We start from the raw sequence: 22,857 nt of genomic DNA on the forward strand, positions 1-22,857 counted from the left end.
ACTGCCTTGATTTCAGTTGGTCTATTTTGATTTATGCCAGGTAAGGATCAAGCTCAATAGACAATAAAAGAGCAACTAGTTTCTCCTACCATGCTGTTACAGTGCCTGAGATCACTGCAAATGGGTACATTTCTATACAACCAAAAGGCCTTTCTGCAGCCAGTGCAGCATATTCACTGCTCCCACCTTTGCAAAGGAAATTCAGTTTACGGCAAAAAAAGTTCACTTTCTCTTTCTGCTTTACCAGCAAACTAAACCTGCAGTGCTCTTATCACAGAGGCTGCAGCCAAAACTTGAGTTATACACCAAATGCCTAATTTTTTTTTCACAGTGTAAATGCAGAAAACTCCATTTATGCCAAATCTAATTCTCAAATCCATTGTAGCTCCTGCTTTACCATACATGAATTCATTCACCTGGGATTTGACAAAGCCTAAGCTGCTCCTATTCCTGCTGCTCTTGCAAGTTGTGCAGAATTGTTAGTATGTGTTATCTTTGCAAGACTGCCTATTCCAGCAAAGAAGAATATTCTCCTATCCAACAGGCTCGTTGGATGTGTGACTCTGAGAACCCTGCCAGCCAACATCTCCACTGTCACTGGTAGTGAGTCAAATTCCATCATTAACATGAGGACAAATCGCCAGCTCTACTCACTCTACTTGGCCCTCCCAAGATCTGTACAGGTGCAAGACAAGACAAAATCTGGCTCTCGGGCTTTTTCATTAGCTAAAGTTGAGTCTTGACCCACCAAGTCACTGCTTCAATCTCACTGCTGCCTGCTGATAAGAGACTTGGCTACAGGGGTCTGTAGAGCAGTGGTCTGTAGCAACCCCACATTAAAGCTCTGTTTTGTCCTGGTATGGGAATCAGTTTTATTGTCCTCTACCATTTCAATTTCTAGTTAGCATTTGCTAGCTAATAATTCTTATGCAACCAATATAAGAATCTGTTAGGTTCACTGTACATACACTTACAAATGGTCTTAGACCCCACAAGGTTATTTCAGGGTTTCCATATTACCAGCATAATGCACATCAGTGATCTCTGCTTGGGAAGCAAATTCCCTCACCCTTCCCCCTGCTCTCCTACTGCAGTCATCCAGTTCCTTTCACTGGGGTGAAAACAGAGTTTCACCAGAACTGCAGTGGAAAACAGGACTTATTTTAGTTTCACCTTTCAACTGAAAGAAACAGAGATAGGTGATGACTCTGTGTCACACTGGCTGAAAAAGGCCTTTCTATTCATAGGCGTGCAATTCTCAAGCAACTTCTGTAAAGCAAGAGAAACCAAACAAAACCCTACACAGTTCCCACACACAAGCACAGGCACACACACACACATACACACACACTCTTCTTTCCCCTCCAAACAGAAATCCATTCTCATGAACCAAATTATGCAGACCCTATTCAAGTGTCTAAAAAGAATGAGGATAAGGTTGAATGCATCCCAATTCTCCTTTCTGATCACAATAAAGTCACAGGTCAGCAAAGTACTTGGGCATAAGGAAATTTCTCTTGACCTGCAGGACATTTTAACACATGCAGAAGTGCTTTGCTGGCTCTGGCCTAAATTAGGAACAGCTCCAAGGCCAGCTGGCACTCACAACAATGATTCCACTACCTGCACCAATATACATGAGGTAAGAGCTAAGCTCAAGAGAGCAGAGCAGTGCAAGAGGAGAAAGAGGCTCTGTGGTTCTTCTGAGTTATGTTTTACAGCCTTAGCTGCATACACACGGCATGTCACAGTGATCAGCACAGACTGATGAGAGCTTGGTGGTGTTCTGCAAGTGGGCTTTCCACTGGAAACATTAAACTTGATTTCTGTTTATACCAGTAAAACTTTACATGCCTGTAACAACTGCATCAAGAGGTCTCAGATCTGGAAAAACTGCACAATACAGTTAGTGTTTTATCTTAGACTTATGTGCCAATAACTACTGTGATGTGTTACATGCCCACACACAGATGAAGAAATAGGTATATGCTGTGTCATAATGCAACATACTATTAGTTCTACAACTATCCTAAGCACACAGCCAGTGCCAAAGCAGACCAGCATAGGTTTCCTCTCCAATACAATAGGTAGTGGTGGAGAAAAAGCAAGCTCAGGTGTTATTTTGATTGCCTAGGGAATGCTCTGGGCACAACCCACTCAGGTGTTGCTCAGTGAACACTCACAATGGGCTGACCCGCAGTCCCGCGTCGTGAATTGCCGCCTCTGTGTGGGCGCTCACATCGCTTTTGGTGACACCCAGAATTGAGGTCATGGGAGAGCAGCCAAGCAAATAAAACAGGGATAAACCTCATACTCTTCACACCATGCCTCTCAGCCACAGGTAGACTGCAGGGTTACATATTAGTGGGATCTGAATTGTCTTAAGAAAGCTGCTCAAAGAGCAATTGATGTTTGAATCACAAAAGGATTGAATTCTTGGCAGTAAGGTCAAAAGGAAATTTACCCAATTAAACAGCATTAGAATCAGTCCCTCAATGCTGCTGATATAAATAACACATTCTGTTTGCTTACTACAGCATCTATGCTCAAATTCTGTGTATGTTTTCTGTGTTTTGGACTACTTTCTGTAAATGAAACCAAAATATTTTTCTCAAAATTCCTCTGAACTTTGGACAAATATGAACCCAAGTCTTGTACAAAGTCTGGATTTCTAGATAGAGTCTCTCACCTTCAGTGATTATCCTATGCAACCACATCTAAACATATGCAGAGAGGGCAGGCTCAAAACTTATTTTTCCAGGGGAAAAAAATTAACCCTCTTCTATGACAAATTATTGTGCTAGATCATTGGCACATAGTCTCATGTTACCTCATTACTGTTATAGGCTTCTTAAAACTTCCATGGAAATTCCACCTGCAGAACCAAAGGCAGAAAGTTATCTTTGCAATTGTTGATTCATATTAACATCTGGATGCAGTACTGTTGGGGAAAAGAAAGCAAATTCCTCAATGAACTATGTTGAACCAACTTGTAGGTGGCAGCTATCAAAGCCACGGATGCATGAGTACCAGCTAAATTATTAATGAATGATCTGACATACCAAGTCAGACAACTGTCATATCTAAATAGATCTTCAAATGTATAAACACAAAAGCTTCTACTGTATCTAGATGATGATTTTGGTTTGTTTCTATACCCCATAGCTCTGAATCTTTCCACTGAACGTTTACTCAGCACGTGTGGTATAAATATATTCATACATTAAAATTGACACTTGGCAATATTTTTTTCCTTTTTTTTTTTTTTTTTCCTTTTTGCTGACCAGCAACAAATTCTGATATCTTTAACTGTAAACCAATACTCAATAAATATGCTGTGTTCAGCAAAGAGACGCGTTGTGTCGATCAGGTTTTGCTGCACTCTAAGCCATGGGCTGCGGGGGTGGGCGTGAAGGAGGCGGTCCAGGAGGGGCTCGGGATGGAGGTGGTCCAGGAGGGGGCTGCCTGGAAGGAGGCTGCAGAGACACAGGAGGGGCAGGATGCCGTGGAGCGTTGTTGAGGGGAGCGTGGTTGCGCACCGGCAGCTTCGGGGGCGGGCTGTAAGGGGCAGAGGTTCCGTCCGATTTCACACGGGTGAAGTTTATGCATCTGCCCTAGAGGTGAAGAAAAATTCATTATTAAAAAGCAGGTATTTGACTTAGCAGCAGAAAGTCAAAGGTACTATAAGTGAGGGGTCAGGCTACATTTCATCCAGTGTCATTGACTGGGTCCTAGAAATTACATTGAAACCCTGATGTACTAAAGCTCATACTTCCCTTGATTTTCAGAGCTACTGCCTGTAGAGAATAGCCCAGGACTGGCTTAAAGCAAAAGGGACTGTGCCCAAATGTGCTCTCTGCTCTACTAGAGCAGAACACACCTAAAGTGACAGCTCCACTCAAGTCGTGCTTGCCTTGGTGGGATCCCTGACTGCAAAGCTGTGCTTGAAAAAAGCTCATACAGGATTATACCAGAGCACCAACATCAGCCACAGACACAATCTGTAGTTCTTTGTAGATTTTCACAATGATCCTAGCCTGGCTGATGTCTGTGCTCTGAACATTACACTGGGATAGTACATGTGTCTTTCGTGCTGCAGTGTAGATGTGGCTCCCCTGAGAAACACCAGCAAGGTAGTGGAACTTGCACAGAGGGCTCTCCAATGAGTGCATTTTCAGGATGGATGCAGGCAAGCAGGACCTGATGGGAGCACTGTGTGGAAATTTTAAAACAGGAGTAGCCTGGATTTGAAAAAAAAGCAAGCATTGGGGATGTCCTAGTCAACTAGGAGCTAAAGGCAAATATACAAGGGTTTCCTTTAGCCAAAGCAAAGCTTTGCAGAAGTTCCCACTAACCAAGTTCAGACAGGAAGAGAGAGAGAGACAGACCCCAAAGACCACCTAGCCTCTCCTGTGAGAAGCAGCCAGAGGCTCCTCGGTATTGCAAAAGCTACATGGCAACCTCAGCAGGACACCTCAGATAGACTGCATGCTGGAATCAACAAACTAAATTCAGCTTGAGGTTATGACAACATCCTGTGAGCAAACTCAGGATTCCAAATATAGAAAGCTTATCTCAAAGCAGCTGTAGATCACGATCCTCCCCAGCTACCAATGGCTGTGGCAGCAGGAATACAAAAACCCACATCAGTCACAGATTCTCTTGGCTCAGTGCTGCTTGGCATGAGAAAACTCTGAAGGTGTTTAGAAAATGGGCTGAGTTTCACAAATCCCAATTTCCTCAGGAAACGAGGCTAAAGCCATCACAGCAGAACCACAACTGTTTTGTTGAGTGACTTCCAATATCCGCACCTTTGTTCATGGAAACTATTTCTTTAAAAAGAGGGGAATCACTTAAGTCTACAGCTTCTCTGAAGAAAGGGAAGCAATGTTTCAGCAGCTTGTATAAGTTCCAGAGCTCAGAAAAGGGTTTTAGAAATGTACTAAAACCCAAAGGGTATCACTCTACTGGTGGTACTGGACTGGATGGCTCTGGGCTTGCAGAGCTGAGCTGCAGACAGGAGTTGTTTGAATGGGCATGTTGTTGCCTGCACATGAGACACACTCAATAGTTCTCTGTCCCAGCTTTCAGCACTACAGTTCACCACTACCCTTAAACAACATAAAATTCTCTTTCTAAAAATCCAGGCTTGCTACGCCAGACTTTGGTTATGAACCAGGTTCATACCAATACTATACTTGGGCCAGAGACTGTGCATGGAGGCAAAAGCCATGGTCTTGGTTACTCCTGCAAAGATAAATCATTGGATCAAAAGAAGCAAATCAGTGCTTTGCTCTACTCCATCACTAAACTCAAGTCCTCACCAGCATTGCAGCAAGCAGCCATCCTTGCCAGATACTTGTTTTCTGCTATGCTCCACTGTTTTCAGAGCCCACTTGGAAATTCAGCATTATTTACTGGCATGCAATGAATGTTACAGATATATTTAACAGCTGTACATCAAATTCATTTAAGAAAACTCAGCTTTGATATTTATAAAGTTATGAATTTAGAGCAGCTAAATAATCACTCAGGATGAGAGAAAAAAAAGAGAAAGAGAAAGGTCAGAGGTGCTGAGATGAGATGCACCATATGGGGAGGGAAAAATTTAGGACAGAACAATCTCCCTCATAGTAAATGCAAAGCTGCAAACCCAACACTAGTGTTTTTGCCTACAAGCCTTTTCTGCCCCTCTGTTGTGTCTCTCTCACAAACATCAATTCCAAATATATTCATAGTCTATAATCAAAGGGGATCCCATAAATCTGTTTGCATTACTTTCACTTCAGTTGAAGTGATAGGCGACGTCAAACTGCTGCCAGTTTCTGCCACACTCACTGATTTGTCAGATGGGTAATTTAAAGGCCATGCGCTGCATTGTGTCATGAAAAATACGGTTGAGTTGGGGGAGTCTGACAGATAGAGGCTTGGATGATCGATGTATGTATTGTGACACTTCCTCACAAAAGATTATCAGTGTTAGCCTACAATCTCATATATCAAAGACTTCTGGTGAATACTGGAGCAAATCCTCCTGACCACTTCAAGCAGCCATTGATAAAATGAGGCTGAACTCTAAGCCAGTGTCAGGATTAACAGATGAAAAGGGAAAGGGAAGAACAAATGACAATAAATCATAAGTGATGGTTTGGACTTATGAAGTGTGTTTTGTCAAAGGATTTCTAGGTTGAAGAGTTAAGCCCTCCACACGCCACAGTTTCCTAATAACAGAGTGCCACTGTTATTCTAACATGCACATCCCTCTGGGGGTTAGTTTATAAAAAAAAAAAAATCTATGATGCCTCTCAAATAAACATGCTAACCACAGGATTTTTAATATTCTGTTTGAAAGCATTAAGTAATTTCCGCTTCAAAGGCATATAAAGACTTTTAAACCCTGGGAACACAGACAGAAATTAGGTATACTGCACACTTATCTCTGCTCTTCCAGCACAGCAGATTAGCAGGGATTAAGAAGCCACCACACCACTTCAATAGTGGCAATGATATATATTTTTCCAGAAGCACGGAACTCACCAAGTGCGTCAGGGAAGGTGTTGGAGCTGCAAGGTGCAGCAATGCCAGGATGCTGGCAGGCACAGCAGCTGTCAGTGGCTGCTTTGTTGTGCTCTGGAGGCAGATGATGTGCGTGGCTGCAGGTCTGTGTGGCTGGGGCCCCGCTCCCAGCCGGAGCGACCCGCACGCCGTGCTGTCATTCAGGCACCAACCGAAGGTCAGCACTGTGCCATATGGAGCTACGCCCTTACTCCAGCTCACATCTGCACCCTCTTCCTAATGCACAATTATTTTGCCTCCCCATATGTCCATCCACTTGTTAGGCTCTTGTTATGCTGCTAGCCAAATTGGCTTTTCAAAAAGTACAAATCCCGAAGCAGTGGGATCTGCCCTTGTCCCGACTCCAGCTTTTATCCCAGTGTAACAATCACATGTGCAATTCAGGCACTTTGTACTTCTAGGCAAAGTCTCCTCGACCACCTAGGATGTCTTATTGTGTGTGGTTTAAGGGGGGGAGAAAGGAAGGGAGAAACCTCCTGGAAGCCACTGTATCATGTTGCTGGGCTGCCTTCATCACAGTGCTCACTACATCATTCCCCAGCACCCACTTCCCCAAAATCTTTAGCTACTACTCAGCAAGTTTTCTATTGACAGAAATGATTGTCAAAAGAATCCAGGCAATTCAAAGAGTGCCATGGGGAAGTCTGTTCACCCATGATACTAGCAGCACTTCAGCAAAAAGAATTTAAAAAATCCAGGCCATCTGCCAGTAGCTGTCCCTTTTCTCTCTTCATTTTAATACATGCATTGGTGTTCAACAAAAATCAAATCCATTTTCATCTCTGTGCATGTCAGTATTTGTGTACACAAAAATATGCTTGTTTCTTATTTTTAGCTACATTAGTTGAACTAATAAAAGACATTCTTCCTGTTATAAATTTTGCTTGATTTTCCATTCCCTCTTGGTTTGGCTTACAGAGTCTCAGTGCTGCAATTTGGATTTGCAGAAATGGGTATCTGGCTGAAAAAGAAAACAGATTCACTTAGTTTACTGAGTTTTCATGTCTATGACCTTGTAAGAATACAATACTTGCATTTTAGAATGGATTAAAATAAACTAAGTCCTTTAAACTTTGAGCATGGCCATTCAAAACACTAGACTACCAAATTAAAAATGAAGTTGCTCCCAGTAAGGAAGTACTAAATTATTTATTATTTTTAAATGTAAGTATTATTTGCTTACTGAAAATCCTAAATGAGCATAACTTCCTTGGGCTGTCTCTCCAATTTTATTTATCTGTGTCACTGGGATGAGTCTGCCAGCTTGTTATGGACCTGGTTCATCAGCATGTAGCTTCACTTCCTAAATATCTCTCGATAGTTCAGTATAAAAATGCAGCTCTAAATCTCAAAAGAATAGATTCAGATTTTAAGCTACTTACAAAACCACAAGAGGGAGCATATAACAAAAAGTCATGATCAATTTGGGTAAGTGAAGGTTTTGATCCACACACCCAGGAAAAAACGAGATATACACCCTTAAGATCAGTGACTTGGGAAAACAGAATTAAGGATTACCCTGTCTTCTAATGAAGTAGAAGAGTGTTCTAGCAGAAATACTTACACAGAATATCCTAAACCAACCAGTGTGGGAAACTCATTTAGCTAATCTATTTATCAGAGGTAGGTTATGGATACAACACCTGTACAGTGAAAGAGATGAAGCAAGGTGGTACAGAGTTCCCAATATTTGAGTTCCCTGGGCCAGTGTCAGGATTAGCAGCTGGCTCCTCAGGAACCAGGATCTCCATGCATCAGCCTTTGCCAAAAGCTTCCTCTCACTGCACTGCCTCACACTGACTGTGCACTCAACATGTCATGGCTCATTAAAACCTTCATGCATTTCCTGGGAATTGCACTGATTACCCTGCAGCACACAGGCTAGAAATTAGTGAGCTGCTGAAACAGTTTGTCACGTAAAACCCAAAGCTGCCTGGTTTTCAGGCGCATACAAGTAACTTTTACTAACTCCTGTTCTTACATCTGGGACTCAGATATCTTTTTTGTGCTGAAAAATAAAGTATTGAAAGTGCCAAATATTGTCATAGCACCATTTTGGTGACTGATCATGCTTTCAGGTGAATAAATATGTAATTTATAATTATTTTTAAATTATATTATTTAATGATCAAATTATAATCATTAAAATTAATTATATGGTGGTTATTTCATTAATCATTAACAATTATTTTATTAAATCATCATTAATTTTTATATGAAGCCATTTTAAATTATCAGGACTCAAATCAAAACATTAAATATCAAGTTAAAATTTTTGTTTGCATGATAACCTGACTGTCAAACATACCTTCCAGTTTAATAAGTCCTCTCTGGTACATTATTTTCTGGGAAGCTGTTTGGCAGCCCAGCACTGACACCTATAATGATGGCAATTCAAAACTATAGATAAGAGAAAATGGGGTTGATTGAAGAGAAGAGAGTTTTAAGTAAAGTCCAGTAAAGTGGCAGTGTCAGCAATAAGAATGTAATTATTTCCTTTTGTGTTGCTTTTAAAAAGGAAAATAAGTTCAGCCCATTCTTTTCCCAGCATGTTATCTGGCCTCTTTCTAAGTAAACTCCTATCACTTTTGCTCCCTCCCTTCTATGATGGAGTTATTGGAGGGGAAGGAAATCACTGCATTGTGGGCTGTGAATCACTCATTGCAACAGTAGCCTGCCATGCTCTTTGGCACATCAGATAAATTCAAATAGAAAATTGCAAAATGGTAATGCAAATGCACATGGATGATCCTACCAGCAGCAGCAAACTCTGTTTACAGCACAGCATGAGCAAGGTGATGCTACCAAGAGGTGTAATCTACTGGACTCACCCAAAGTGCTGCTTATTGCAAAAGGAATTAGACTGAGCTTTAAGATGTGGGAGGTAACCCAGCTTTAAACAGGACACACATCCTGACCCAGGAAGGGGCAGTGATATTTAAAAGCAGCTGAGGCACACGTGACTCCTTCACAAAGTCCACAAAAACCTTCTTATAAGCAAATGTCTGCTTTTTCTCTTTTTAGCAACCAAACAAAACCACCCACAAACCCTGGCTCACTGGAGCAGCACCATGGAGACAGAGCACAGAAGTTAATCCCTGCCTCACAAACCCTGGCTCCCAAGTCCCAAACAATGAGATCCTGCACATGGGCTGGGAGCTGAGCACATGGTGACAGTGACACACAGCTAAGCAATTCCTTGGGCTGCTGGCACATTCAGGACAAAATCCATTGTCTTGGCCGAGGCATGGCTGACATTGCTGCCCAAAAAGCTCAGGCAAGATGCCTGAGCCCTCTCATAGAGGTAAAGTGGGACCAGCCTTGTTTGTAAATAAGATGGGAGAAAAAGTCCTTCAGAAGTCCAGTATGCCCTCGGACACCCTGGCTCTGGGGGCCAAATAGCTGAGAAAATAGGATTTATGGGGTGGAAGGGATGAGAGAGCACAGGAACTCTTCTTTTGACATGAAATGTATGATAATCCCATCCAGGGATCCCCCAGGACCAAGGGAGGTAGGTTGCCAGGGCAAACTCACAAACAGACCCATGGCATGCATTGCACATAGCAGCAATAAAAGTCATCTTTCAGTTCACTTGCTGGCCAAAGGAAAAGAACAGCAACAGAAGTCTTCATTTTTCAGGTAAAACAACTGTGTCAAAATAGGTTTAATTCAGGCTTGAAACATGTACTGTTAATTTCAAATCATCTTTGAGTCTCAGGCAAAAAAATTGTTTCAAAACAAAAATTGAAAATATTGAGACTTTTTCAAGGGTGTATTTTCAATTTCAGCTAATTCTACTAACATGAAAAATCATTTACAGATCATCTAAAGGAACAATTTAAACCAAAATAACAACAGTATTGGGGAAACAGTGTTAAATTTGATTAGGCAATTAAAACAGGAGCTGTTTTGCAGTAAGATTAATAGCTGCAGTATCCCAGGCTACTGTAGTTTCTTTTATCAGAATAGTGGGAGTTGAATACAATTAAGCACTGATAGTTTTCCCAGACACACATCTGCAGGCACTATTCCCCAGTTCACAGCCCCAGCTGTGCACAGCATTGCTTGAAACAAGGGGTGGGTTTTCTGGGAGCAGTCTGCTCAGTTAGGGTGAAGACCAGTGCAGGAATACACTGAAGACAAGGGGGCTACTTCCAATTTACCACTGGAGACAGTGGACAATAATGAGGAATCTGAGGGAGGAACAGCTCAGCCAGGGAAATCAGACTTTTAAGCTAGGACCAGTACCCTCCAGCAAAATAAACTTTTCTGGACACATTCCCACCATGCAGGTATCTCATGCCTCATACCACTATTTCAGCTTAGGCACACACAAGGAAAGAGACACGAAAAGCCCACCCCAATACTGAAGACAGGGCAACTCAAATAATATGCATCACACTCCATTCAGCAGGAAATTGCATGCTGCTTCTAGCCATGCCTCAGCAAGGAAATGCAGCAATGGGCTGCAGACATCTCCTGAAAGAATGGCCAGAGTCACAAGACATCTTGCAGGAATGCACAAACATCACATGTCTTGGACCTTGCAGAGGCTGTGGCTGGAGTAATGCACAGTGCAGATCCATAATAAAGCCTGTTGATTCTGAGCCCTAAAAAGGCTGAAGTGACAAATGGAACAGAAAAGAGTAACACTGGGCAAAACCAAAGTTCAGGTTTATCAGGCCCTTTACATTCAGTGCCAATCTCAAAGTGCCATTGTGCCAGACCAAATCCTATCCAAACCTCAGAAAAATATCTTAATCTAAACCTGCACTCACATGAGTGAGTGAGTGAGAGACACATTACTGCCTTCCTCCTTCCTGACAGCTTTTATGGATGAGGGTCCCAGAGTGGAGGAAGTGAGGAGAGCCACCATCAGGTCATCTACTCAAGGTTATGCAGGGGGGAAAAAATTGTTCAGGACTTGTGACTCATATCCCTTGTTTTAACCACAGCACCACACATTTCCACACTTGAATGCTGACCAGACTAGAATGTGGTTCAAGAAAAAAAAAAAAACCACAACAACAACAACAAAAAAAAAACCAAAACAGTGGTTGGTTTGCAAAAGATTTTCCTCTTTCCTTTGGTGTTTTCAGGGAAAAGGATGTTGCTTTTGTCCATCTCCTAGATGGGAGGGCTTTGGAGCACAGCAACAAAAGCAACAAACATTTACTGGGTGCAACAGCCTCAGCCTTGAGGTATTGGTGGCTTGCTGGGAGCAGCAAATTAGGCCACAAAGGACCGTAACTGATCTTGCTCAAACTGCAATTAAGTGTCATCATGCTTTCCTGGGTGAATTATTTGACTGTCTCTCAGGAGCAAGCTGGGATTATTGTGTACACAACATTATTCACCTGACTAGGGTACAGAATAATGATGGAAACTCAGATTCCTGGTTATAGTATTTTTCCTTGGCTCAGCTAAAAATGTAAGACTCTGGCCCACCACACAGACAGGCTACCTCTTTGTGCAGAGTCTGGAAACAGATACAACTATCACCAATGCTTCTCTGGGTAACTGGCCCTTAAATGGCTCTACTGCTACCTAGAGCAAGTAGATGGTAAATCCACAGTTCTCAGCTTCCCCTGTGCTTATATCACATGGATTTTCCTCTTCTGGGATGGGACTGCTAGAGCTCATTATCAGTGCTGGCATGTTGATAAAGCCCTGAAAACCTCCTCTCCCCCAAAAGCTCCTCTGTTAAATTGAATGGCAGATTGTCTTGGGGCACAACCACCTTATTCTAGGAACGAACACATTAGAAAAGCAACTCAAGTACCAAAGTCCTGACATAGAACTCTGTCCCATTTCAGGTATGCTAGAGACCTAACACTATGCAAATAGATCCCTGCCATGTTTCCCCTGTGCAGCTATCAAGTACCAGCTGTACATCTTGAAGTTGCTCTTTTCCATGAGCACCCCATTGCCAGCTCTCTCCTAGAACTGTATTATACACCCTGCTTTCACCTCAGCAGAGTCAGTGGCCTGTCCCCTAGCAGTAGAAAAAACCCCCAAATACTCATCCTCTCATTTTTTAAAGGTTTGCTCAACTCAGATTGCCTGGCCACCAGCACTGCAAGAAGGGACACTGTTCCTGTTAGCCCTCACCTCCAAGTTTCTGTGTATTCCACTCCTTGATAAGCCAATGATGGCTGAGCTGTCTGCTTGGGCAATTAAATTCTCTAGAAGAAACCTGTACAGGATGAGGAAAGTAGGGATTTATTCTCCCCTCCAAAAAAAAAAAAAAAACAAACCCCAAAAACCAACCAGGGTGCAGAAAGCACAAGGCATTTGCTTCCTGAGACTAAAACTGGCATATAAAGCTGGAATGTTCAAAGCAAGATTAGGTTGATCTTAAGACCTAATATACATAGACCTAAGGTCTTCTTGTTGTCTAGTAACTTTTTTGTTAAGTAGTAGACAGAGATTTATTGTTTTTTTTTTTTTAGTACAACACGAATCACAATATTTCTACAAGAACAGAGACACCAGCTGCTCTGAGGAAAGTAGTAAGGCAATTCCTTTTTTAATTTTAGTTATCATTCTGTGCAATTATTTTAGTGTGAATAATAGTATGAATACATCCTCTTACACAGTATTTGTTATTTCTGCAGCTCCAGAAGGTCACATCCTACAAAACTACTAGAAGTATGCAATGTAAGCAGAGAGATAAGGAAGGCTGGATAGGTTAATTTCTGCAGTGTTACCCAACTCAAAGACAATGAGGGATGCACAGCTCCTAGCAAATCAGCTGAAACAGTCAGATGATGTTCAGATTGATCCAAGGGTGCTGCTGAGAAACAAACATATTGGCTGCAACACACCTGTCCATGTGCAAACTGTGGATCTGCACACACAGTCCTAGCAAGCAACCACACGTGCATTCGTGCACTTTTCCTCTCAAAAGAGCTGTGCCATCAGTACTGCCCTGAGGTAGTACTGCTAAGCCCTAAAACAGTCTTCAGGCTTCAAGTCAGGCCCTTGGACACACTGTAGGATTGTGGAGCATCAGTGATGTCTGGAAAACTGTGATAACACAAGAGCCTGTTCCCCCCATGCAGACATGTCAGAGTTGCAGTTAACAGGGGATTAAGACAGCAGGCCTTATCCCAAAGACATGTTCTCTGTAAAAAACCCCTGAGAATCAGAGCTGATGAAGCTGTTCCTTTATCATAAATATCAGAGAAATAGCAAAGTGGTACATATGTTTTAAGACTAGCAGTGGAGTCCCCTCTCTGCCTGAGTCTATTAAGTTCTCAAAGTACTAGTAGGAACATGGTCTCAGCCTCCTAGAATTTACACTTAATCTCACTTATTCACTATACAACTGCAGTACAATGGAAGTGGAGTAACTTATGCAAGTTACAGCCAATGCCTTAACCACAAGGTCAACCCTTCATCCTGTTGTGTGCCAGGTAACACCAGCCCTGGGACCTGCACTCATCCTTCACAGCCTCCTGTCCCTGAGCATGCCTCTGGCTGCCAAGGACATGGACAGACTACTGGTTTGACCTGGCTGCAGACAGGCAGCATCCATCCCCAAAGTCTGGGAATTCCTCTGCCACAAGAGAAATAACACAACCCTGGCACAAGTATGCAGTATGTGGGCTTCTTGTAGGACAGGAAATTCATTAGCCACTGATTACATGTTTCCAGCTGCAGCACTCAACATATCCTGGGCACTGTGCATCAGGACATTGGTCCCACACCAGAGAGAGGGAGCTTTTCCCCCCATGCCATGTCTGCTAAAGCAGGAATGAATCTTAGAGATTCTTCTCTTCCTTTTTTAGAAGTAAGTTGCAAAATGGGAGCTAAATGTGTCACATTTTCATTGAAAGTGACAAAGTGAGATCACCTACTGTGGCAGGCAATGTCCTCATGTGTTTAATCTTTCAGCACCTTTTGAAGGTGAGAAGCAAAGAGAGAAAAGCCCCAGGACCAGGCAGCAGCCACTGATGACTACAGTCTGAAGGAGCTCAGTGCTGCTTTTCCAGCACCCCCTGTAGCTGTGCCAATTGTTACACGGGTGATTACAACATCTCTAAGCAAGAGGCAGGGAAGCCTATTAAAAGCCATTACTAGGTCTTGAAGAGAAGTAATTAGAATAAACTCCAAATAGCAGCAGTACGTGGGCAGCCACCGTGGCGTGACAGGCGGGTGCTGCCATCACCCTGGGCTGCAGCCAAGCTGCTGACCACCTGCAAGCAGCAGCTAGAGAGCAATTATTAGTCATTAATAATCCATAAACTTGGTGTCCCACGATTCATCTGAGGAGTCCCAAGTGCCTGGCAGAACATTAAACCTCACAGCTGTAGGGAAGGTAAATACACTGTTCTCATGATTATTTTGTTGTTAGGAGAACTAAGGCAAATAGATGTCATGGTCAGCATTGCAAGTAATCACTCAAAATATGAAGGTAATCAGACCTTCTGAGCTTTAACAAACCCAAGACTTTTAGGTCTAAAAGAGATCAAACTCTAAGACTAAGTCTGATCAGACAAAGAGTGATCACTCTGAAAAGGATGCACAGAATAAGGAACCCACATACTCCTCATTTCAAAGGCTGCTGTTTAAAATTCCAGTTGCTATGCCTTCCTCCAAGTCACACTATAACTCAGGGGTTAGAATTTGAAAAGTTAGAGAAGTTCTCGATTCTAAAATGACCAGGAGGTCATAGTTTGTGACATTTTTGTCTGAGTCTTTTAATCTCAGTTTTATGGAACAGAAAAAGGCAAAAAGGCTCTCAGAGTTTTGTACAACCACCTGCTCCTAGACCCCTTCCTCAGAAAACTCCAGAAAACATACAAACCACAGGTAGCACTATTAAGGCATTGCTTTTTTCCAAGTAAAGTCCCAGGGGCATACAAGGGAATGGTGACAGCAAAATCTAGTCTACACTCCCTGTTGCAGTTACAAAATTTTCAGTGAAAATAATGAGATCAGGTTTTAAGTCTTTAAAGTAAATGATCCATTCTGCCTGAAGGGGAAGAATGTTGGGTTTTTAGTCAAAGACTTTGGTAAACCGAGCCTCTGAGAATTTCCTGCATCAATCAGTATGTGCTGAGAGGCAAAATGGAATGGAATTGCTGAAAGCAGCAGCTAACACCATTGGAAAGCACCTCCCCTTCCTCTCTGCACAGACTGGGGCTTTCAATGTTTACCTGCTGCCATTGGAAACAGCCCACTTTTCAACTATGTGGCCAAGGAAGAGCTTGAAACTCACCTTTTGCACAGACTATTGGCAACCTGCCCTATCAGCTACTGTGGTTGGTTGGTATTAAATATTTCAAGATATCTAATATTTCCCAAACTCCAACCTTCACAGCAGCTGCTGCAAGCTCAGGACTCCAACGTGATGAGAAAGTCTTGAAAGAAATCTGAATACCTTGAGCAACACAGAGCCCAATGGGGCCATGTGAACACTGACATACTCCTGTGGCTAGATGAGCAGTGTCCCCACCTCAGAGCTGGCCCTTTCTTGGGCCAGAAGAGTGACTGCTGGTCCTCAGACACAGATTTCTGAGGAAGGGGAAGAATAATAGCCTAGCTGTAAGGGAGCCACCACTGCAGCAGTAGCACAAATGCTTATGAAGGCTTCACCTTTGTACATTCCAGCAAGGCAGAAGGCAACCCACCACAGAGCCACAAGTCCTTTTTCATCACTTCACTCCTTTGCTGATGCTGTCTGAGAGCTCAGCAAAACTGCACACCACAAATAACAGTCTAGCTGCTAATGATGGGGTACAGCTAAGTGTGTTTATCCCTTGCTGTCCCATACTGGTGCAACAGAAATTCCTGCTAGAGGTGACCTGAGGAAGTCGAGTGAGTGGGATCTGTGACCCTTTACTGAGGTACTTGCCAAAGTAATGAATTTCAGTGGTGCTGCTATGACATGATCTTGAATGGAGACCAAGAGGAGGAGCTGTCTGTAAGAGCCAAGTAAAACACTGTGGGCACACAGGAGAAGGAGCACCACAGCTTGTGCTTGGATGGCTTTCTTTAAATAGGCAGCTCCAAAAAGCTCCTGTGATTTTCATAAGGATTAATACATTCCTATTAATACAACCCTATTAATACTGATGAATCATCCATCCTGAGATCCATTTCTTAATAAATTCATGGAAAACATGAGCAGGGGCAGGGGAACCCTCAGAGCTTCAGCCAACTCTGCAGCAAGGCTAGAGCCCAGAGCATGATGCTACCAGCAGCTCAGGTCCTGCAGCAGGAGAGAAACAGGGTAAGGAGGCTGGGGACCAACCTACTGCTCCCAAAGACAGGGCTGCAGGGAATGAGTCTGTCTCATCAAGGGGAATGGCATGCAAATAAGAAATCAAACCACAGAAGGAAATGGAATGCAGTGTCTAGGGCAGGAGAGCCAGCAGGGCACAGGTAAGGAAAAGAGCAGGATGGGGAATGGCAACAGGACCATAATGAAAGAAGAAAAATGGATGGATGGACAACAGACCTGCTCACTCACAGGAAAGGACAACAGAACCCTTGCAGCAGTCAGTCCCATCTTACTGCACATATGCTTCACAGCCTGTATTTCTACTGCAAGGCTCTCACACACAGTCTGGAATGGGCTTCCCCACTTAAGACTCAAAAATATACAAGCAGGGCTATTTTTAACTTCATGATGGGAATGGGTAAGAAGTCATGATTTAAAAATCTGGGATAGCAATACTGCCATTGCTGCATGGTTTGCAGATGCAAAGAGAAGAGGCCTGTGTTGTGGGCAAAGATACTGAATAGTCTCAAAAAGTGTGATAGATTTTTGCTTCCCTATGACAAAGCCTGATACATTGATGAATACACCAAAACCAACAAAACTATCACAAAATTTTTCTACAAGTATTTTTCAGATTTTCAAGGGGGAGAAAAGCTCCCAATTCACAGTATTCATTTCAATTGATGAAGAAGTTATGTTTTTTAAAAGAGTTTCTAAAGATTGCTTTAATAAAAAAAAAAAGAATTCTTTTTCATCTTCCCCCTATCCTAAAAGCCTTGTAAAAATATTTCCCTCCCTCTCTTACAGATATTCTCTTCTCCATAATGAGTATTTTTATTATGCAGAAAATGGGGCTTTGCCATCATTTCATCCAATGGCTGCAAAAAGGAGCACATGCCCAGGAACATAAGCAGCAAAAATGGGAAAGGGAAACCTTTTCTTTTTAAATGGAGGTAAAAAACTGTGAAACAGAAATTTGGAAAATGTAACTTCAGTGAATCTTGTTCCAGTGGGAAACAACCTCTATCTCTGGTAATCCCTGAAAATATAAAGAAAATAACTTCTTTGATTCTAGGAACTTCAGATGCAGGGCTTTCCTGAGTTATGAATCCAAATGTCACTCCCAAAAAAGTTAAATTGTGTTCCTTTTGCTTTAGAAAAGCTCTACATTTTCCTGAACAACCAAGACAGCTATGAATGACCTTAAAAAAAAAAAAAGGTTCACTTAGACCCACCCCAAGAACTCTTCCCCCTGCTTTCTCACAACCACACAAACCAAAGCAACCTCTTGCTCCAAGATGACCACACAGCCTGTGTATGGCAGAGTGTGGAAGGACACCAAGGCAGGATGAACATTCATCCTCCCCAGCCCCAGGCTGAAGGCTGTGACTCTGTCACTCTGAGTGACCTTGTCCTGCCTGGGCTGGGTGAGCAGAGCTCTGGCCTTGCTCCTGGGGCTGCCAGAGCTCCAAGCTGGTCACTCACAGCACTGACCTGATCTCCCAGCTCTTCAGCTACAATGATGAACGAGTGTGCACATGTGGGTATGCTCACACTTACTTTTGTGCATGTACAGGTGGATATTTATACATCCCCCAGCAAAAATATAACTTACAAGGAATCAATTATCCACTGAGAGACGGCTACTAGAGAAGTCACCCAAAGAATAAATAATAAACTTGCTCCTTTCTGTGCTAGTTTCCTCCGTGAAATACAGGCCTGTGATATCCTTTTTTTTTTTTTTTTTTTTTTAAACAGCAGAAGGCTGTCTAGTCATTTTTCTTGTTTCACTTTCAGTATTCTTCAGTCTTAGTTAATTTCACAGGCCAGGGAACAGAGATGATTCTATGATTCCACTGGATCTGGCTCAATAGGATTCTTTCCACCCTATTTCTCAGATGCACATTTGATTTTTCTTATGTTATCCCTGATACAATAATCCTTCAGCTTGCTGTTTTACATTGGCTCTTTTCAGCCCCTTGTTCTCCCCACAGCAGAGCTGCAAGGCAAGGAACTGAGGATCCCTGTTCTGAGCCAGCCCCCTGCATGTTTCTTGACCACTCTGGCTAACAGAGGTCCTGTTGTGCTCTGCATTGATAGAAATGTCCCAGCCAAGGGAGTGAAAGGCAGAGGATAGATTCATATTATACAATGTTAGTGCTATCAAAATACAGCTGGACCTAAAGAGCCTATTCAGAAGCTCTAGATCGTGCTTAAAAAGCAAATAAGGTGTCTCAAGCACAGCTGCCTTGAAAATGAAGCTTAGTGAAACATTTAAGACCATTTAACAAATTAGTGTAAGAAGCTGGGTTTGTACTCTTGGTTTCCTCATGTGCCAAAAGAAAAATGGAAGAGATTAAACTTTAAAAACTGATGCAGCATGTTTGGTTAACGATGACACAAATGACATAATATTTTGCCAGAAGCAAGAGACATGCAACTTATTGCCCTAGTTGATGCAAATTAGAGCTACTTTTTAAAGTCTGTCATTAGGTGTGAAAACTACCCAGGCAAACAAGCCTGGGAATCTGCACCAGTCCTATCCCCAAAAAAGCACTTTATGGACCATATTGCTGTAACTCTATAATCCCCTCACCTGAGAGCCAAGATGATGAAATGTATGGACTCTGCCCACAGGGGAGAGAAAGATGCTGTTGTGTCTGCTCAGTTCTCATGTTACAGAGAACCATTGCAGAAAGAAAAACCTTGATGGTGAAACAGTTCAAGCAGCAGCACTCAATTCTTAGGGAGTTGTCCCCTCAGAATAACAAAACAGAGACAACCATAACAGTGCCAGTCTCACAGGGGGAATCTGTGAGAGCTCTGAACTCAGCTATTGCCAGTGATCCAGGGACAGTACACAGACACCTTTGTGGCTCTGAAAAGCACAAACTCCCTGCTTCCTCCCAGGAGGAGTCTACTCCTGACCTACTTTTGGCCAACAGACTTCAACAAGGAAGGAGATACTCCTTGCCTATGTATAGGAGATGACTGAAAAATGTGTCTGCACACAATTCAACACCAACTTGTCCTCCATTAATCTTGCTATGATTTGTTTTTTCATCATCTGTACAGTTCATGATTTCTCAATAATCATTGAACTCCATTATTAAATCCAAGAAACATTAAAAATGTTAATGCTTTTAGCTCTAGGGCAATGTGAAAAAAGACAAGCTTATTGGAAAAAAAAAAAAAAAAAAAAAAGATGGGCTGATTGTGAGGGAAGAGCATTGCTGCTGCTAACAGATGAGTGGTGCCAGTGCCTTACCTTATCCCCTGGCTGTGGTCTCATAAGAGAGACTTGGTCATAGCCTCGTCGAACCAAAGCCCACAGCGCATCAAGTTTACCCTGCAATTAAAAAAAAAGAGAAAAGAAATGTGGTGAAAATAGCATGAGATTAAATAACAAGTGGGTTAGTACAGTTTGTCTGTATTCAGCTATCTGCACACACACTAGTCCTGCACCCTACCCTCTGTACACTTCTTATCTAGACACCAGAAGAACCCCAGTGGGGTAATACCCAATACACAGTAAGCCAAATATCCAAATAGGCAGTGAGGATGAGAGTAGATTAACATGAACAACTCCCTTAAGACGCATGATTAAACAGGTATTATTTTAAAGTGCTGATCTTACTTTAGGGGTTATAAAAGGCAGAACAAAAGTACAGTACAGCTGAGAAGAGAACTGAAACATGGATAAACAGCCATGAGACTATCTGCATAGGCAAGCTTTAAAATTCACAGATGCTTTCCAGAAACATTCAAGCACTGTTTAACTGATCTGTGAGTAACCAGGGAAGGGGGGAACTCATCATACACAGCACTCTTTTGGGATATGGCCATAGGTTCCTGGGATGAGCATGGTATGCTGCAGCCTTGACTGTGCTAGCCCTCCAGCTTCCTTCTCTGTCAGCAGAGATAACAGCTCTTCCTTGCTTTTAGGGTTGTGTGAGGATACATACATTGAAACACCAGATACTATAATAACATGGGAGAATTGAGGATGAAAATATGGAGAGACTAAGTGACTTGCCCAAAAATCAAACACTACTGTCTTGTGGTTGAACTAGGGGGAAACAGAGCTTGATCCCAACCCAAGCCCTTAGCCACAATGCAGTCAAAGCAAGGACAGTGCCCTCCATCTGATCCTTTTCTATGCTGCTTTGAGGTGGCACAAAACAGCATCTGCCCTCCCCTAAATTTCAAGTGATCTGCTGTTGCAAGAATACCTGAAAAGACTGTGAGCTGAGGAAGTGCTCTGCTCATGCCCTCTACTCCTCTCAAAAAAAAAAAAAAAGTGAAATACATGTTCCAAAAACAGGCAAAGGTGAGGATTAGTAGCCACTTTTCTGAATAGGCTGTCTCAGCTCTGCTGAAAGAAAGGCTGTGCTAAGAAAGTGGGATTTAGTATCTTACATGACATGAGAGACGTGGTAAAATGGAGGGTCAGAGACATTACCTTGATTGGAGTGTACCATTTTCGCTGGGAAGGTGGTTTTCTCACATGGGGCTTCTTTGGCTTGGGTTCCCAAGGCTCATACTCCTGTTCTGGCAACTTAATAATAGCATTTTTGGGTTTCTCCAGTTTTGCTCCTTCCTCTGTTGACCCCTTGTCTCCCCATCGCACCTGATGTCAGGAGAGCACACTGTAAGAAGACATTTCAGCAGTCCCCACCAGCAGGTGGTTTCCATAGATATTAATCTAGTTCTCATCAGACAAGTAAGTGCTACCAGGAATTAAGTCAAATTCATGAAAGCACCAAATTCCCACTGTAATCAGAAATACGCATTTATGAATAAAATAGTCTCATTCAAAAACTTCTGGAACTACTATTGCACATTTCAGTAATCTGTGTTGTAGGAATTCACAGCATCTGGGGCAGATGAAAATTATTAAGGTTGGTAAGAGCTCTAAGAAGACTGAGTTAACCCAGCACCACTAAACCATATGTCAAGTGCCAGATCCACAAAACTTTTCAACACTTCCAGGGATGGAGATTCCCTTACTTCCCTGGATAACCTGTTCCAACTCCTAATTACCCTTTCCTAATATTTTATAATTATTTCATAATAATTTTTTCCCAATATCTAATATCTTAATATCTAATCTTATTGTCTGACTTAGCTCAAACAGAAACGTGACTGTGCATTCAAGAACAATATACAATCCATAGTGTCACAGTCATCACACATTCTCAGCATCAAGGATAAAATTCTTTCAAGGAAAATGGTTAAAGATATTAAGATGCAATACTTCCTCTGCATTCTTACAGGAACTTGGAGAGAAGCCTCCCCTTCTATAGAAACCAGGCACTGCATAGACTGCACCCTCAAATAGAAAACAAGTGTAGCTTTGCCTGAATTTTCTCTGACAAGGGAACTGGCTGCAACTGCATCAAAGGGTTTGACTCATGAGATTAAAACTTCTTTTGGGCTTATCTCATTTCTTAACCTATAAATTTCTCTGGCTCATAATGCTAGATTCATTTAATTATTCATGCAAATGATAGCAGCTTGATGCCTGTCACTTGGACAGCAGGTGCCAATTAAGTGGAGAAGACCTGATTAAATCCCAGGCTTGGGTCCTCTTCAAAAATCACATGAAAACATAGTGATACAATTTTCAATTAAATGTGCTGGGGTTTAGAACACTAAAAAATAAGCCAAATACCTCCATCCTCTTAATCCCACCAACACCTCGACCTCCATAATAAGATGCATCCACGGTTGGCCACTTCTTCTTTGGCAATCCATCTTCATCATCTGAGTCCTGTGGGATAGACAGGGAGATATTAATACTGTTCTCACATAAAAAGCATAAACTGTGGAAAACAGCTGAACATCCTATGGTCCAATCCTTGGATAACTGGCTTTGTGTGTTATGCTTATTTGCTGACAAAAGCCAAAAAAGTCTCTTGTCTCTGCAGCTGCAATTTTAACTAGGGAAGCCATAGAGGATTGCCTATTCCTCCTGTACAGACTGCTTTTATTTAATCAAATATGCACTGAACTCCAAAATCCCAATTGATTTGCAAGGAATGGGAAAG

At 42.3% G+C, this 22,857-nt stretch overlaps 1 protein-coding gene across 1 annotated transcript in view; it reads right to left on the reverse strand.

The window, feature by feature from the left end:
• Nucleotides 1–3,250: 3,250 nt before the first annotated feature.
• Nucleotides 3,251–22,857, reverse strand: part of ANTXRL (ANTXR like) — a 53,074-nt gene continuing 33,467 nt past the window's right edge. Inside the window, exons 15-18 of the mRNA XM_079311910.1 lie at nucleotides 22,482–22,580; nucleotides 21,270–21,437; nucleotides 20,076–20,156; nucleotides 3,251–3,614 (exon numbers count right to left, since the gene is read on the reverse strand). Of these exons, the coding sequence (XP_079168036.1) occupies nucleotides 3,384–3,614; nucleotides 20,076–20,156; nucleotides 21,270–21,437; nucleotides 22,482–22,580 (579 nt within the window). The 3' untranslated portion in view covers nucleotides 3,251–3,383. The remainder of the gene's footprint in view (nucleotides 3,615–20,075; nucleotides 20,157–21,269; nucleotides 21,438–22,481; nucleotides 22,581–22,857) is intronic.

This window comes from Erithacus rubecula (genome assembly GCF_903797595.1).
Source record: "Erithacus rubecula genome assembly, chromosome: 9".
NCBI classification, from domain to species: domain Eukaryota; kingdom Metazoa; phylum Chordata; class Aves; order Passeriformes; family Muscicapidae; genus Erithacus; species Erithacus rubecula.